At 39.8% G+C, this 16,293-nt stretch overlaps 2 protein-coding genes across 2 annotated transcripts in view; one reads left to right on the top strand and one right to left on the bottom strand.

The window, feature by feature from the left end:
- FKBP9 (FKBP prolyl isomerase 9) overlaps positions 1–7,620 on the bottom strand; it is a 36,376-nt gene extending 28,756 nt beyond the window's left edge. Inside the window, exons 1-2 of the mRNA XM_062569533.1 lie at positions 7,539–7,620; positions 5,512–5,694 (exon numbers count right to left, since the gene is read on the bottom strand). The gene's annotated coding sequence lies outside the window, so the exon portion shown is untranslated. The remainder of the gene's footprint in view (positions 1–5,511; positions 5,695–7,538) is intronic.
- On the top strand, positions 7,169–15,684 carry RP9 (RP9 pre-mRNA splicing factor). The gene is made up of 6 exons (XM_062569534.1): positions 7,169–7,549; positions 9,151–9,181; positions 9,532–9,661; positions 9,955–10,046; positions 11,546–11,607; positions 12,714–15,684. Exons 1-6 carry the CDS (start codon positions 7,329–7,331, stop codon positions 12,940–12,942), a joined length of 765 nt encoding a protein of 254 aa, XP_062425518.1. The 5' UTR covers positions 7,169–7,328; the 3' UTR covers positions 12,943–15,684.
- The last annotated feature ends 609 nt before the right edge of the window (positions 15,685–16,293 follow it).

Here is a 16,293-nt window from a genome sequence, read left to right as displayed (position 1 = left end):
GGCAAAGGTTCTTAGGAATTGATCAGTGATTTAAGAATATTGCCAAAGCTTGGAAGGAGGAATTTCCTGCAGCTGTGAAAGAAACTGGCTACCAGGAAAAGAGTCTGGCCTCAATCCCTACTGAAGTCAGCAGCAAAACTCCTGCTAACTTTGACAACAGTGAGACTATACCATTTAAGGGTTAAGCAGCAGCATACATGCAGTATATATAAATCTAACACAACAGAAGCATCTGTTCTGGAATAATTATACTCCCTCTAATAAGGGGCTCAAATTGCAGCCAGCTTGACTCAACCCTTCATCTGGCAGAATAGATAAATAGAGTTATGGATTCCATTGCATCCGACTGTTTCTTATGAAACCAAAGTCCTGCCTACTGAGCCTGGTCACAAGCAATCCCACAAATGATGGTACATTTTTAAGAAGCTGGGAGACTGTCCAAGGATTCTCAGTCAATTTTTCCCCTCCCTTTCATTGTTATATAATGTGCCATTAGCATCTGTGTGCTCCTACTACACAGATGGTTTCCAAATGTGCTTAGTCCTTACCGAGGCAAACTCCCTTGGAAACTAAACGAAGTCTTGCCTCAGTAACAACTTAGGTTGCACCTTCTATTAATAGCAGATACTCTTTGTCAGTATATGTCAGAATAATGCAATGCTATATCAATATTGTACCATACAAATATACTGTCAAATAAAGCCCTGTTCTTCTTCAAAAAAAAAAAAAAAAAAAAAACACAAACCACCACAGTCAATGATATTTAATGCAAAATGGCTTGGATTAAGTACAGTTATTTGTATTTATTTATAAAAATCAGAAAGCAAAGGGCAAAAACTCATGAAAAACATATGTTACTCCGCGATACTGTGTCTATCAAGTTTTAAGTTACTTAAAATAATGAAAAAGATCACAGGTATATCATTTTCACTAAGTGGTAAGTCTCCATCCTTGGAGATGTTCAAAACCCAACTGAACACAGTCCTGGACCCGCTCTATGTGACCATCTTTGAGCAGGCAGTGTTGGACCAGATGATCTCCCTCACAACCTCAACTGCTCGGTGATTCTGAGATTCTTTGTAAGGCTAAAAGAGATAGTAAGCATCACACTTCTGACAGAATGGGCCACTTGATAGTACCACTACAAGGCCCAAGTAATTGATATGGCAGTATCTCCACAGAAGGATGGAGGGAATTCATCCATATAATCAGCTTAAAGACTCAGAGGACAGAATTTACAAAATGGAGCCAGTCATTTCCCTTGTAAACACTTTGCTCAACTACTGTCTAGCCCTAATTTCCAAAGACAATTCCCTGCTCAACTGTAAAGCTTTTCTACAGATGCACACTTCTGCATACCTGTAAAAATACAGTCTTGACAGAAATGAAAAATTCAGTGCCTAGTCCATACCTGTGCTTGGTTGGGATTCAAAACTTTGTGTTCTTTGGCTCAACTTTCTCAGAAGACTTGTCCCTGTAGGCATTTACAGAGCCTTCAACACTGACAAAGTCAGGACAATACAAAATGCAGCTGTGGCCATCACTTTCTTTTAAATATGTGCTCCTTCACTCCCTTTACGTAATGGCCTATGGTAGCATACACCACAGTAAAACTTCAGCTATACAGGAATACTTTTCACTGCTGAGTAGTGCCACTGTAAATGTGAGATTACTCTGTCCAGGAAGGAGCAGCATGACACTGTCACTTAGAAGTAACAGTGCTTTTCAGGGGAGAACTGCACTCTGGGCCCTGCTCATAGAATTGTTTTTGTATTTTACAATAAGAGGTAACCACAGTTCTCAGCATTGGGAAGGGCATCCAGCGGAATATACTCAGAGACAGGTTCAGACACACTTGTCTTTCTGCTACCATGAATCTCAAATGCTTATCTGCACTGCTTCCACAAGAGTGGAACATGAATGGAGCATGGAATATGAATGAATTTTCCTAGTGGAATGGGAGCCAAAGTCACTGAATGCCTTAGACTGAGGAAGACACTGAACTAAAATTTTTTACTTTCTGTTTGTTAAGCTATTATACAAAAAGAAAGTGGCAGCACTACCACTTAATGCTCTTTTCATTTCTCTGTAAAAAAAGGATGTCAGTACCTCTCTTCAAGGCTAGGTTCCCAAGTGGCTAGAAATATTACTGCTGTCTTGAGGGAGATTTCCTTGAGCTCAGAAATGGTCAAGCTACTGAGCTCAGAAATGGTCAAGCTACTAAGCTCACACCTATTCTGAATGTTTCCTATCAGCTAGTTTTAGGCAGCTGCAGGCTGACCATGTTGGATTTAGGCTGTCCTCTGCTCAGTCTGCTGCTTGTTCTGGATCCCATTACGAGGTGCTTAACTTCCCATAGAGTCTAACATGGGTACTGGATTCCACTCCTGTGCATAATATCTGACACATAATCAGAAACAGATCCTCATCCAGTGCTCTAGCCCAGCCAAAAATGGAGAAAAACAGACTGGCTGACATTCCACCAGAGTTACATTCTCACAGGCATACCGATGCCTATGGGATGACATAGATGTAAATTAATTTGGCCCCAATATTGTTGCTTGTAGTTGAAACATTCAACTGTTTATAACAAAAATAAAGTTGTAGTAGACATTATGAAACATAGAGGTCTTTCAGATACTTCACATTGCAGCAGCAATTGCAATGTTTGTACGGGGATGATTTTGGTGAAGCTGGGATTGGAGCACCATGGTAGTCAGAGATCACGAAAAATGAGTTCCTGAAATGTTTGAAACATTGTATCCAAATAAAGAAAAACAATCTTCAAATAGATTACCTTCTAAATAGGAGAAAACAACTCCTCAGCTAATATAAATCATTTGAAGATAACATTTAAGCAATTTACAGATCCCGAGAATCTTTGCTCCAAAATAAATAGCACTGAAAACAACCACTACGCTTTTTCTACTCCCTCCTTGTTCACAGTTCATTCTGTATGAATCTTACCTAACGACTGATACTGAAGTAATCAGCTCCTTGGATAACTGTGCAACAACCACATGAACTCAGAGATTTTCTCAGAAAATGACAAAAAAGGATCTTTGGAGAGATCTACAAGTAAAGCTTTAAATAATCTCCTTCCATTAAAAATGAAAACAGGAAGAAAAAAGACTGTCCTCAAGTCCTAGGTACTTTGGAGCTGGGTACTTTCTCATGATAAAATTTGTTTATAAGATTTATGAGGAAAACAACTAGAAAATTATCTGTATCAAACTTAAGATGTAGTAAGTTTAAAGCATCACTGCTGAGAAGAATTATGTACCTATCTAATTTTACCTTGTATGTGCAACATTAAATTATGAAGGTGAAGAGTCACCTGGAGGCAAAAAATGCAGCTTCCAGGCAAACGTTATGGCCCAATGTCATATCTGCCTACAATAAATCAGCAGTCTTGTGCTGCAACACACAAAAAAAGGTTCAAACACAAAATCTATGGAAGGAGGAGCCCAAAAGGACAGAACATCCCTAACAAACAAAATAGATTTGTGACCTCTTGGTAACCAGCCCAGTAGTGTATGTACAGAGTGAAGTCCAGTGGTGTGGATAGAGTCTATCACCATGGAGCCAGTAACAGAAGAAAATGAGTCTTACTGTCTCATCAATACTGATATTAGGACCTGCTCCTGAACTATAAAGCTAAAGCTTATTACCAGGATGTGTATAAGTGACTAGGTGAAACTGAGTCATCATTTCAGATTTAATTCTGTTTCTAAACATTTTTTAAAGCTTGTAAACACTTAGGGAAAGTATCACTGAATGCCAGTAGTTAGCCAAGGGAGAATTTATTTAATTACTTCTTTGGCTCTAAAACTTCTTTTTTCTGTGCCTCTGATTATTCATCAATAAAACAGGCAAATTTCTTGTTGTACTGAATGTTATGTATTTTTTAAGAACTTTGAGAGCCTCATATGAGAGATATTACATACATATATTTATTCATTCATATCATAATTAGCAATATCCAGTTTAGTTTCATTTGCAGTAAAAGTGTACCTTTGTCAGTATAATACTGAGCATAGTATCAGGAACACCTGCAATGTTTATCATAAACTGAAGGTTTTACCTTCAGGAGCTCCTATAGGTCCTTTTCTTGGTAACACCACTGATGTACACTCCTTTCTCTTATCAACTATATAATTTCATTTTAAATTTTGTTAGATGTCTTTGTCCAGTAAAAATGTCACTCACCTGGCTTTAAGGCACTGAAAATGTAACTGATTCAAAACCTGCTTTAAGATTCTGCAATGTGGGTCAGTCTACTTTGCTGAATTTAACCTAATAAATCTGTACAAGATCAGCAATGAAAGTACTAAATTAACATTGCAGTTACACTCTCAATAACATGGTAACTCTTATCTATGTAAGTTCATTCTGGATTGCCCTTCTAAGTCCAACATCATCTTGCAGAAGATTTTGCTGTCAGCATGTATTTTACATCCCCGAAACGCCCTAAGTGCATGTCTGCACTACCAGTAAACCACAAGCAAGGGCTTATTCTCAAGACCAAATTCATCCAGCATCCACAGTGCAGTCATCAGGCCGTGCTAAAAATAGGATCAGAGCTTATCAGCGCATGGGTTCTAAGTACATATCCTCAAAAGTCTGGGCACTGCTTAGGCCAAGTGCACAGCAATCCATCCCCAGTTGATTTCATAAGCTCGGGCCTAAGCAACATTCCAAGATGCTCCTTGGGCACACAGCAGTTGCAGTACAGTGAGCTATGTAAATGCTGTGAGTTTTAGGCTCACTTCATCTCACAGTGTAGCTCATGAAAAATCTAGAGTTATTCAATGACTTCACATCTCGCAAGTTTTAAGTTAGTTATAAAAATGAAGAAAGATCAAAGATCATTAAAGATCACTAAATGATGAGTCTCAGTCCTTGGAGATATTTAAAACCTGACTAGACATAGTCCTGTGCAGCCTGCCCTAGCTTACCCTGCCTGAGCAGGGGGGTTGGACCAGATGATCTCCTGTGGTCCCTTCCAACCTCAACTATGCTGTGATTTGTGTAACTTTAATTATGGCACCTCAAAATATTTTTCCTGTCTCCTTTGCTTTAATACATACTATTCAAGTAATAGACTGATTACGATTTGACATGTTAACACACATTAGCTGTGTCACAGTAGCAAAACTCTTAGCCTGCAGCAAACATCAAGTCATCTGCTTAACCTACTCCATAGAGGATTACCTTAAATCACATTACTTTACATTTGCTTCATACTAAGCACAGATCTCTAACTCAGATTAGCAGGTAAACTGATTTTGCCTCTGAACCTTTCGCAAGACGATTTCAGTGAATTTTGCACCTGAGGCCAACTGTTATCATCTGGGATTTTAAGACATAGCAGCCACTCAGTCTCTATTCTCAGATTAGGTCCTAGGAAAAGAACGTTAATAAAATTCACAAAAGGCCCACAACCAAGCAAAACATGCAAACAAATTACAGTCCCATTGAATGAACGATATAGGTCTTCTCACATCTTACCTGCCATCTCATGACATCTTAGTCAGATGGAAATGGTGGGATTAGTTTATGAAGAGTAGACGTTGTGTTTTGTTTTGTTTTGTTTTTTTTTTTTGATAAATATATCTGCAACATTATGTTGTTTTATTGCTGAGTGCTTTTTGTGGTAGACTGGTTGCTGCAGTCTTTCCATTGCCAATAAATCTAAAAAAAATGGCACATGAAACAAAAATCATCATAAATATTAGACATCAGTGGCATGACACACAAAAACTATTTTGTTTAAGCCTTAAAATAAACACTCAATCTTTGCAAAATGCTATGACAAGACATAAAACAAGATCTGAAGTTACAATAGCAGTCACTTATCTGAATGCAAATGAGAAATGAGATGTTTTTATCCAAAAGCAGTAAAGTTTTACACAGTAGTGCCTAAAACAATATTGAAATAATGCTTTTGAAATTACATTATATTGTTAAATAAATGTGAAGAATGTTAACCCTCTTGAAAAAGATAAAACAGTACGTCAGCAGCTCCTAAGGATTCCTCAAGGTATAACTGGGGTCATAATTAGGAAACTTCAGAAAACACTATCTGAACTAAGTGCAGTGAAAAACTGATATGAGAAAGTATAGGCCTACAGATGCTTTCCTATGACTGCTTTAGTCTCACTCTAATTTAGAGGCATACAGCACTAACAATCACTCTTAATCCTGTGCTTTTAACATGCATTTTGAAATACTGACATGGTAATAATTACAATCACATTCAATTACTTGACCTTTCTTTCTGCTAAGATTTAGTTTGTGCGTATCACTCAGTTCACTCAGTTCTTAAGCAACTCCAGAAACCTCCAGTACTCTTGAACTTCAGCATGGAGCTAAAGCAGTGACCTGTACTTGCCTTCCTAACTCCTGCCTGTCTTCATTCTTCAATATGTAATGAAAAAATAAAAATAAATAAATAAAATGGCTGGGGCAGCAAATGGCAAAAACCTGGCTGGTGCCAGGTTCAGCTTTCTAGCAGTGCACAGCAGAAACACAGCAGGAGCTTCATTGTGGTGCAGAGGCAGGTCTCCCTGGGCCTGCTCCATAGCTGGCACATACCTGCCAGGCACCAGCACACCCTCAAAAAAATAAAAAATAAAAAAGCTAATTTATTTTGGATGTTACATTGGCAGAGCTGGCCCTGAATTTAATCCCCTGCCACCCCAAGGACACGTACTCAGGCCTCTGGCAAGCGTGGCGCGGAGCCTCCATGGCAGCACGCTAGGCCCTAGCTGGGCTCCTGCCGCCGCCCTCGCCCACCCCCGCGCGACCTGCAGGCCTCTCGCCCCGTGGGCCGCTCGCCCCCGCCCCCCGCGGGAACGCGGCGGGCTCCCTCCCCACCAGGCCCGGCCTGAGGCCCGCAGCTCTGTCGCCGCGGCCGCCATGTTGGCCCCGCGGCCGCCATGTTGCCGCAGGAGCCTCAGCCCTGCCTGTCAGCCCGGCTTAGTAAATCGTGGTGGCACTGAGGGGCCCGACGCGTTATTTTTTAACCGCTGCTCTGTGTCTGTGTGTGTCTGTGCGTGCGTGGAGGGCGCGGGCGAGGCGCGGGCAGCCAGCCGGCGCCCCCGGGCTCCCCTGCCGGCGGGGCAGGGAGGGAGGGGAGAGGAGGGCGGCGCGGCGCGGCGGAGGGGGCGCCGCCCGGCCCCGCCGCGCCCCGCCGCCCGGAGGAAGTCCCCGCTTCGGCGGCGATGGGAAGTGAAACCGAAATCCGCAGCCGGGGCGAGAGGGGCGGGTAGCGAGGCGGCGCCGGTGCTTCGCCTGCCGCTGCCGCGGCGCGGCCCGCCGCTCCTATGTCCCACAAGGCGCGCAGGGGGGAGGAAGAAGAGGAAGAGGAGGAGGAGGGGTGGGAGGAAGAGGAGGAGGAAGGAGAAGCAGCGAGGAGCAGCCAGAAGCGGCCCAGGAGCCACCAGGAGCCGCCGGCGAGCGGCGGCAGGACCCAGGACCGGCATGAGAGGAAAAGGAAGAAGCAGGAGGCGCAGCAGCTGCAGAAGCTCCAGCACCTGGAGTCGTTGTAAGGAGGGGAGGCTGCCCGGGGTGCGCCGCTCCCCGGGGAGGCTTCGGTTTGGTTCGGTTTGGTTTTGTATACCCGTAAGCGGGCGGGGAGCGGTCCCTGCCCGTCGCGGGGTTCCGCCGCCGGCGCAGGCCTCGCGGCCGGCCCGCGCCGTCCCCGCCCCCGCCGCCTCGCCGGCCCCGGTGCTGCCCGTGCGCGGTCGCTGACCTGCGCGCGGCGCCAGCCCGGCGCTTCCTCGGGCTCGCCCTGGGAAGGCCTTACCGCGGGAGCGCGAGAGGCGAGTCGTTAAAATAAACGGCTTTCTGAGCAGTGCCGGCTGCGTTGGCTCGACCTGGCGGCGTCTCCGCGTTTCAAAGCGTCGCCTGCAGAACTTCTGTCTGGCTTAATAATGATTTGCTGGGAAAAAGGAGTCTCTTCTTGCAAGCGCTTCTTAGACGCCTGGGAGTTGGAGGAGCGAAGCAGTTGTTCAGTAGGTTTCCACTAGTATGGTAAAAATAAATAAATAAATAAAAAGGTTTGAGATACACTAAATGACTCCATTAGTAATCCACAGTGTTGTATAGTAAAAGTTGTATATGCCACTTTATTGAAAGGGGTTGAATGGAGTAGAAAGATCACTGGACCAGTTTGCCCAGAGAGGTTGTGGAGTCTCCTTCTCTGGAGATCTTCAAGGCCCGCCTGGATGCAACCCTGTCTAACATGCTGTAGGTGACCCTGCTGAGCAGGGAGGTTGGACTAGATGATCTCCAGAGGTCCCTTCCAACCTTACTGATTCTATGATTCTGTGAAGTTCACTAGAACATAATTTTATCCTTTCCTAGAGGAAGTCAAATTTGTTGTGAGATGCTATAAACAGCACTCAAAAATTTGTTGTTGTTAGAAGGTCAGTCCCGTTGTATTTTGACATTTAACTCCTAAGTGTATACAGTTTTTCAGTTACTGCGTTCTACATAGCACTTGCTTGCTATTTAGGTTTTAATAGATTTTCTCTACTGCCAGCTCCAGAGAAATACAGCAGAAAGATAGAACCTTGTCAGCAAGGTTCTATCTTTAGGTGTCAAACACAGAGAGAGGAAGAGATGAATTATTTTATACTAAGTTTAGCTGGCAAAGCTAGATTTAAGGAACAGCCTGATTTGACATTTTCAGCTGAGTATATCTCTGATTCAGCAGTGCTGGAGTAAAGAAATTTGGGTTAGTGAGACCTTGGGTAGGGGTGTGCTATAGCTACAAAAAAGGATGAGAGAACTGTGAATTTATGGTAGCTGAAGCTGAATCAGTTGCACGACACATTGCTGTAAAGCAGTGCGATTAAATTAGTTGGTCTCACACAAGAACATGAATCTGAAGGATGTTTGCAAAAGATGCGTGTTGTGGTATTACAAAAACTTGGCAGTTCGGAAACACTCTGGTTCAATGTAGTTGCATCCAGGTATCCATGTTGTGCTATAGTTTTTAATGATTATTGATTGAGTAAAATTTAAGGGAAAATGTTAGGTGAAAGTTTTAACACTATACCATTGAATTACTGTATTTTGTCAATTCTTTTGTCTATACTAAGTTGCAGAAAGCAGAGTAACAGTATTTTTATTGCTTTTCAGCTACGAGAAACCTCCCCCAGGGCTAATTAAGGTTAGTAAATATATTTTAGTAAATTTTGAACATTACAAGGAGTTTTTGCCCAACCTGTCTTTACCAACTTCGTTAAGTTTCTGGGTTATCTATATAAACTACAGAGAGAAGTGAGTGCTCTCAGAGGATAATTCAGAACTCCTCAGTTACAAGCTGGTTGAGGGTAAGGGAAAAAGAAAATGAGGTAACGTTACCAAAAGAGTCAGATATTTTGGATCCTTTATGTGTTACAAGAAAAAGAAATGGTACTGAGGAAATAGGCTCCATATTAAATGAGGGCCTGTACACTTGGAGTTTTAATTTTTATAAAGTTTTTTTTAATGATTTTTATCCCTATCTTTTTTCCATAGGAGAATGAAACAAAACCAGAAGACTGCATACCTGATGTACCAGGCAATGAAAGTGCACGAGAATTCCTGGCACATGCCCCAACAAAAGGGCTTTGGATGCCTTTGGGAAAAGAAGTCAAAGTTATGCAGTGTAAGGCTGAATATATGCCAGACATCACTGGACCATCCTTTTACTCTGGGGGAGGGCAGAATGTTTGGCAGACAGATGATGAGCTCCAGGTAGACTGACATCATACTGGTATGAAAGCAACCAGTATCTTGAAGGCTGTAATAGCCTTACATTTTACGACAGTTACATTTATTAATATAACATTCGTATCTCTGTATCTATTTCAACAAAATGAAAATATTTTTAATACACTTCTTTATTCCTATTCTGAGCTGGCTTAGAGATGTGATTCACTGCTGCTTCTTTTTTTAAAGGTTGGAGGTGTAAGCGTTATGGACACAGAACAGGAGATAAAGAATGCCCATTCTTTATTAAAGGCAATCAGAAATTGGAACAATTTAGAGTAGTGAGTACAAATATTGTAGTATTATTGCTTATATTTTTAATACTGGTGGGTAATTTTGCAAGTGAAGAGAAGCCTATTAGATGATGCTCTATTAAGGACTTTTCCTCTGTCTCTAGTATAATATAGATGCCGAAAATCTTCTAATAAAGAAAAAGCTACAGATGTGGTTGGATGTTTGACTACTTTGCAGAAAATCTACTCTTCAAGAGGAAAATAATTAATATTTACATTTAAATTGGAAATCTTCAAGAAGCTGTTTCAACCATTATATTCAATCAACTGTTACAGCATAAGTTTTTATGATAAAATATCAACGTAACAAAAAAAAAAAAAAAGTTTAGTCAAGCTTGAGCTGCCCACATTACAGCTGTTTCAAGCCTTCCGCTCTCACTGTGAACAACCACATCATGAAGCCTGTTGTCTAGGTCTGTAGTCCAGTCATTGTCTACAATTCCGATCTCTTTCTATATGAGGCTACATTTTAGTTTTGCAGATTCTTTCTGCATTCCTGTGTCTTTAAATAAATGTTTCCTATTGTTCTGCACCGTTAAACTAAATGATGAGAGAGTTTGAAATATAATTTATGTCCTGCTTTCTAGCCTTGAAAATGCAATCTGGACTCATTCTGGCCCAGTCAGCATGCTACTGCAAATGGAATTTTTAGACCATTCCCATGACCAGATTGCTTCTACCCTTCCTTTCTTTTTTCCCCCAAGTTTCTTCTCTATTGCATCAAACTCTTGCTTTATGTCCAAGGCTCTTCATGGTACGTTCCTAATGTTTTTCATTTACTACTGAAATTTCAATTCCCACTGCTGAGCAGCATTTGACATCATCTTTTTTTTTCCTCTCCAGATTTCCAATAGAAATGATCACACCTTTTTGCTGCTTTCTTGCTTGGGATGAACTCACCTTAAATAAAGCAAAGTTTATTTGCTATCTTCCTTCAAAACTATTTTTTGCTGCAATACAAAATGTAAAAATCAAGAATGATAGGTAGCATGCTGGGACAACTAATACCTCATTACATATTTGTCTTATATTATCTACTACTGTACTGCTGCATGCTTGTATCCATGTTTTTAAAATGTGCTATAAAGGCACAGATATTATTTTGAACCTCAATATTTATTCTTTGTCTAGCTATCCCTATAGTATCCAACATATAGGAATATAGTATAACAAATAGGGATTTGTAAGTAATTTGTGATTGGAGAGAGAGAGAGAAAAGGGTAGCATAGCTAAGGAGAGCCCCCTTTATCACATAACTAGGCTTTTTCTAAAGTAAAGGATCAGTCCAGATTAACCATAATGTTTACCAAAGTCTGAGAGTATGTTTGTTAATTAAGAGCTTTCTGAGTGTAATTCTTGTTTTGATAAAAACCTCTGTGTTAGGCTGCTTCTGGTTATTGTGTTGTTTTGTCTTCTCTTAAGAATTACAAGTCAGTGATAAAATTTTTTCTTTACCAACACTGGATTTCTATTTTCCACTTCCAAAGGCACATGAAGATCCAATGTATGATATAATAAGAGAAAATAAACGTCATGAAAAAGAAATGAGGTGAGTGTATCCCTGTAGTAAACTGCATTTTCAATTTAAGTTTTTAACTTTGGTAATGTGTTGCTAATTTAAAGTTTGTAAGTGAAATATTATTGTAAGTTACTTCTACCACTTCAGAACATCTTTTAATGGGAGTTTCTTTATCTTAGCAGACGGATGCATTTCTACCTTTTTAATAATCTCTCAGTAGTATTTCCTGCTTCTCTTTAATTCTGTCAGCTTCTGTATTTTTTTTTCCAAAACAAAATCTAAAGAGGAGTTGCATTCATTTACACTGTAACTTTCAGGTGCTTGGGTTTTATTCCATTTTCAGCACCTAATAAAAACAGTCCAATTTTCATTGACTTCACTGAGGTGTTTTCTAAAGTTCTGTACATGTAGGCATGTAAGTTTAGATTTAGAAAGTTAGTTGCAGGCACATGATGATGCTCTTTATATGAAATCATTATTCAATAAACAGAATGGCAGAGCTTTTTAATGCTTTCTTATTTGTCGTACTGCATCATTAATAACTGGCCAATCTTTGATCTACAGGCAGCACATACAGTGGTATTACTGCTGCAGATATATATTTATTTATTTTTTAAAGAAACAAATTAATGGAGAGGATACTGAATACAATAATAAAATAAGCAAGTAGTTTCTCCCTGTTTGCTAGGAATCCATGAAAGTACTTTAGATCCTCTCAAACCTTGGATCTAAAGTAGACTTTACTCTCCGCTTCACTGACATTGTCTCTGTATCAGCAGGGCAATGAATTTCGTATCATAATCCCAGTGTATATCCATGTTTGCATATGTATAGAACTTCTTACAGTGGTCTGATAAGCTGTTGCGTCCGATGGTTTTGCATACATAAATTAAATTACATGTTGGCCAATAACTTAGTCCCTCTGATATCCCACGGATTAGAAAGTCTTTGAGAACAGAGGTTGGCATGCATCTGTTTGTGAAACTGTAACTAGAGTTGTAATCCAGCAAGATAATCCAGCCCTTTGCATGCAGCTTCCGTTAGTCAAGATAGGAAGGGAACAGATGAAAGCTAGAATAAGTTATTACATGTAGGAGAGTTAGAGGATTCTCATTCACATTTTTAAATGTACTTAGGATACAGCAACTGAAGCAGCTCCTGGAAGACTCTACCTCGGAAGACAATAACAGTGATGAGAGCAGTGAGGATGATGATGAAAATAGCAGCAGCTCCACTTCCTCAGAATGTAGAGATAAACATAAGAAAAAAAAGAGAAAGAAAGAAAAGAAAAAAAAAGAAAAGAAGAAGAAGAAAAAGAAAAAGCATAAATCCTCTAAATCTAATGAGAAGTTGGAATCTGACTGACAGCAGTTGTGTGCTGCATGCTTCTTGACCCCTACTTGCAAACTGTAAGGAGACATCCAAAGAATGAAGAAGAAACCACCAGAAGGGGCTTTATTAAACTCGGAACATAAAGATGGAAATATATAGCATCCTGCATTGGCTCTGCTTTTCTGCCCCTCTGCAATGCCAGAAAAGAGAGGGATGCATTAAACAATACTTTTACTCAACCATATCTCTACACTGCAGAACTGGTGCTGAGGGTCATCTAGCTAGGTCAGACTAGGCCTTTGCGTTGCCACATGTGACAACAGCCAGAAAGCAGTGACTACCAAAGTATTGCTAACAGATCAGCAGAATTCAGTAGACTGTCTGCTGAAGTATGTTTTCTCCATGATGTAATCTTATTACATACAAACCTTCATTGCAGTGGGGACTGCAGTTTGCACTGTGCAAAACATTGACACTTCATTTACAGTAATTATCGTGAGCAGCTTGTGCTGTATTTTCTTCTGCATGGTGCTATATGTTGAAGTTTGCTGTACATAGCACTGGCAGTTGGGGAAATAAAAAAGCGTTGCTGAATGGGGGAGGGGAAAGTTTAGCAAGGGGATTTACTTCAAGACAAAACTGCAGTGTTAGCAGTTAGTGTTTTTAGGTTTAGCAAAATCTCAACATCACCACCATTAATAGGCAGAGTTTTGCAACACCTTAAGCATTCTCCAAACCATAGAATTTGGCAGCCAAGCATAAGAATTGGATGTTAAATACTCAATTTTACTGTAAAGAGCTAATATTTTTAGTTAAGGAGGGGTGTTTTCATGTTGGAAATGAGAGATGCATTTCTATATACACTTCAGTATCAGTTGTTTTGATACATCTTGAGTTTTTTCCTTTTTAAAAAGGCTTGGGGAAGTAAATTCCAACTTATTTTGTATGTTTAGTAGAGTTATTTTATTTAGTAATATTTTATGAATCATACTGCAAGAAGAATATAAATATGTGGAAGGATTTCAAAATGGTGTTCAAGTATATGCCTGCAAGCAACTAAATAATAACAGTAGAGAACCCACAAGTTGAAAGAAGGGAAGGTTCTGTGTACCTAGGTAATCTTGGGGACTGACAGTAAGATTCCTTTCTAAGGATTCTTGCAAGGCAGACTTGACTGTAAAAATTGATACAATTACAAAGTACATTAGAGCAAGTGTCTCTTTTTGAAACGTCAAGTTAAGTGATATGAATCTGATCTGAGCATCTAGATGTTTTTATGTACCTTGCAAAGGGTAAAAATTGTAGATTTGCTTTGAAAAGACTAGATCATATTTGATCTTGTACAGAACCTGCAAAAAAAAAAAAAAAAAAAAAAAAAAAGGCATGATAAAGCTCTAACGTCATTGGCCATTAACAGTCAAATCCAGGAACAGCAGACTAAAATGCACTTAATCTTTTTCAAAGGTTGAGAGAGCTCTCAAAAAAGACAACAGGGAGAATACATGTTAAAAATGTGTTTTCTGCCACCTTTAAACTCTTAAATGTCTAAGAGTCATTTAGTAAAAACAAAGTCTCATACCTTGTCAGTCACTCACAGTACCTTCTGTGGAAAACAAGATGGTCAAGGCCTACTTACAAAAAGGTTCTTTACTGGTCTTTCCTCTCCATTGCTTTGGTGATTTTGCATCTTGAATAAGCAATGGCAATAAAAGGAAAACCCATTCACTGGTAAAACATGATTTTAGATATCACTATATCCTGGCAACTGTATAAGAAAGTGTATTAATCACAGCAGTAGCTTTAGGTGAAACTATTTTTATACTGTCATAGTCCCAGAGCATCAATATTCTGCAGTGATTTTTTAAAAATCTTTCAGTACTGTTTTTTAGCAAATCTCCCTGTGATGAAATTTACCCACCAGTGACTCCTAGCAGTTCTCTGTATTGGCATTCTCTTGAAATAATTAGAAGCTCAGTTGAAATAACATGAGAAGATATACAATAACAGTTGAAATAGCATGAAAAGATTTACGATGGCCTCATACATTTGATGCTGAGGAAGTGCGCTTATAGCATTGGTGATTGTTGGAAAGATGCTGGAATGAAGCTGCCACAGATAATGAAGTATTCACCTGGTATATTCCAAGAGTCATCTTGCACAGATTTCTCTAGAGCAGAGCTATCCCAAAGGCCTCTTTGGTTATTCTAGCTTTTGTTATTTAAGATTCTTCTGAAATGTAGTTTAATTAAAACAAATCTCTATTTTTCTTACAGTCTTTCATTCCTTCCCTTGACCTGTTTATTAGAGTTTTACCTATCACAGTTTGCTATTCAAACAATCAAGAATACCTTAAAAGAAGGGCATTAACAAATGCAATTTCAGAAGAATCTGTTCTGAAATACTAAATCCCCATTCTATGTCAGACTAAACATCTGTATCTTTTCCAGTGGTAGTGGTCAATAGTAGATGCCTACGCAACAGGACAGGGCAAGCTATAGCAATTTTTCTGTTATGCTGCCTCTGCCTCCACTGCTTGCAGTGCAAGTACTTTGAGCCATACATGTTTTTGTATTTAGTAGCCTTGTATAGATTTTTCTTTAACATCCAGTTACTTCTTGTAAACTCCAATATTCAGTTTCCTTCAGCAAGGAGCTCTGCAAATTTGTTATGCAATATAATGAACCATCATGCTTTCAAACTGTCCGCTGCTCATTTCACATACTCTTATTCTGTATTACAATTTCTAATTGTATTAGAAAGCATCTGAACAACTGATTCCTATCCGTCTTCTCCATACCACTTGAAGCTTTATAGATTACTATCATATTCTCAGCCCCTCTATCCCTCTTTGTGTTTATTTCCTCTTTTTAGTCTTTCCTGATACAAGAGCTCTTCTGTGCTTTTCAGCACTGTGTCTGCTCTTCTCTGCTATTTTTTAAACCTCCAGGTAAAGATGATGATTAGCAGGTCTCTGCTCAAACTCGTAAAAGCAGAGCCTGCTCCAACGAAGTTAACCCAGTTTCAATACAGCACAAGTTTTTAACAGCGGTAACTAGCAACCAGTGTTAGTGCTAGGAAGCACGATTCATTCCCTCATTTGGCATTTTAAAAAGTGCCAAAGCTGGCATTTAAGAGACACAATGTCTTTTAAGAATAGACAGACTAGGAACAATCATAAATTCAAGAACTATTTAAATTAACAGAAATTATTCCATGAATACATAAATCCAGAAAGCAGCAGCAGAAGCCATATACTTGCAAGACTGATAAGCCTTAATTTAAATCTGAACTCCTAGACTACTTAACATATCTTACTCAAAGAACCAAAATCTTTTGCTAGTGATTCTTGCCTCTTCTGCAGGCTTGTTTATTTCCATTTGAAAG

Source organism: Rhea pennata, chromosome 2, assembly GCF_028389875.1.
Source record: "Rhea pennata isolate bPtePen1 chromosome 2, bPtePen1.pri, whole genome shotgun sequence".
NCBI lineage: Eukaryota > Metazoa > Chordata > Aves > Rheiformes > Rheidae > Rhea > Rhea pennata.
This window is presented reverse-complemented; position numbering and strand designations above follow the sequence as displayed.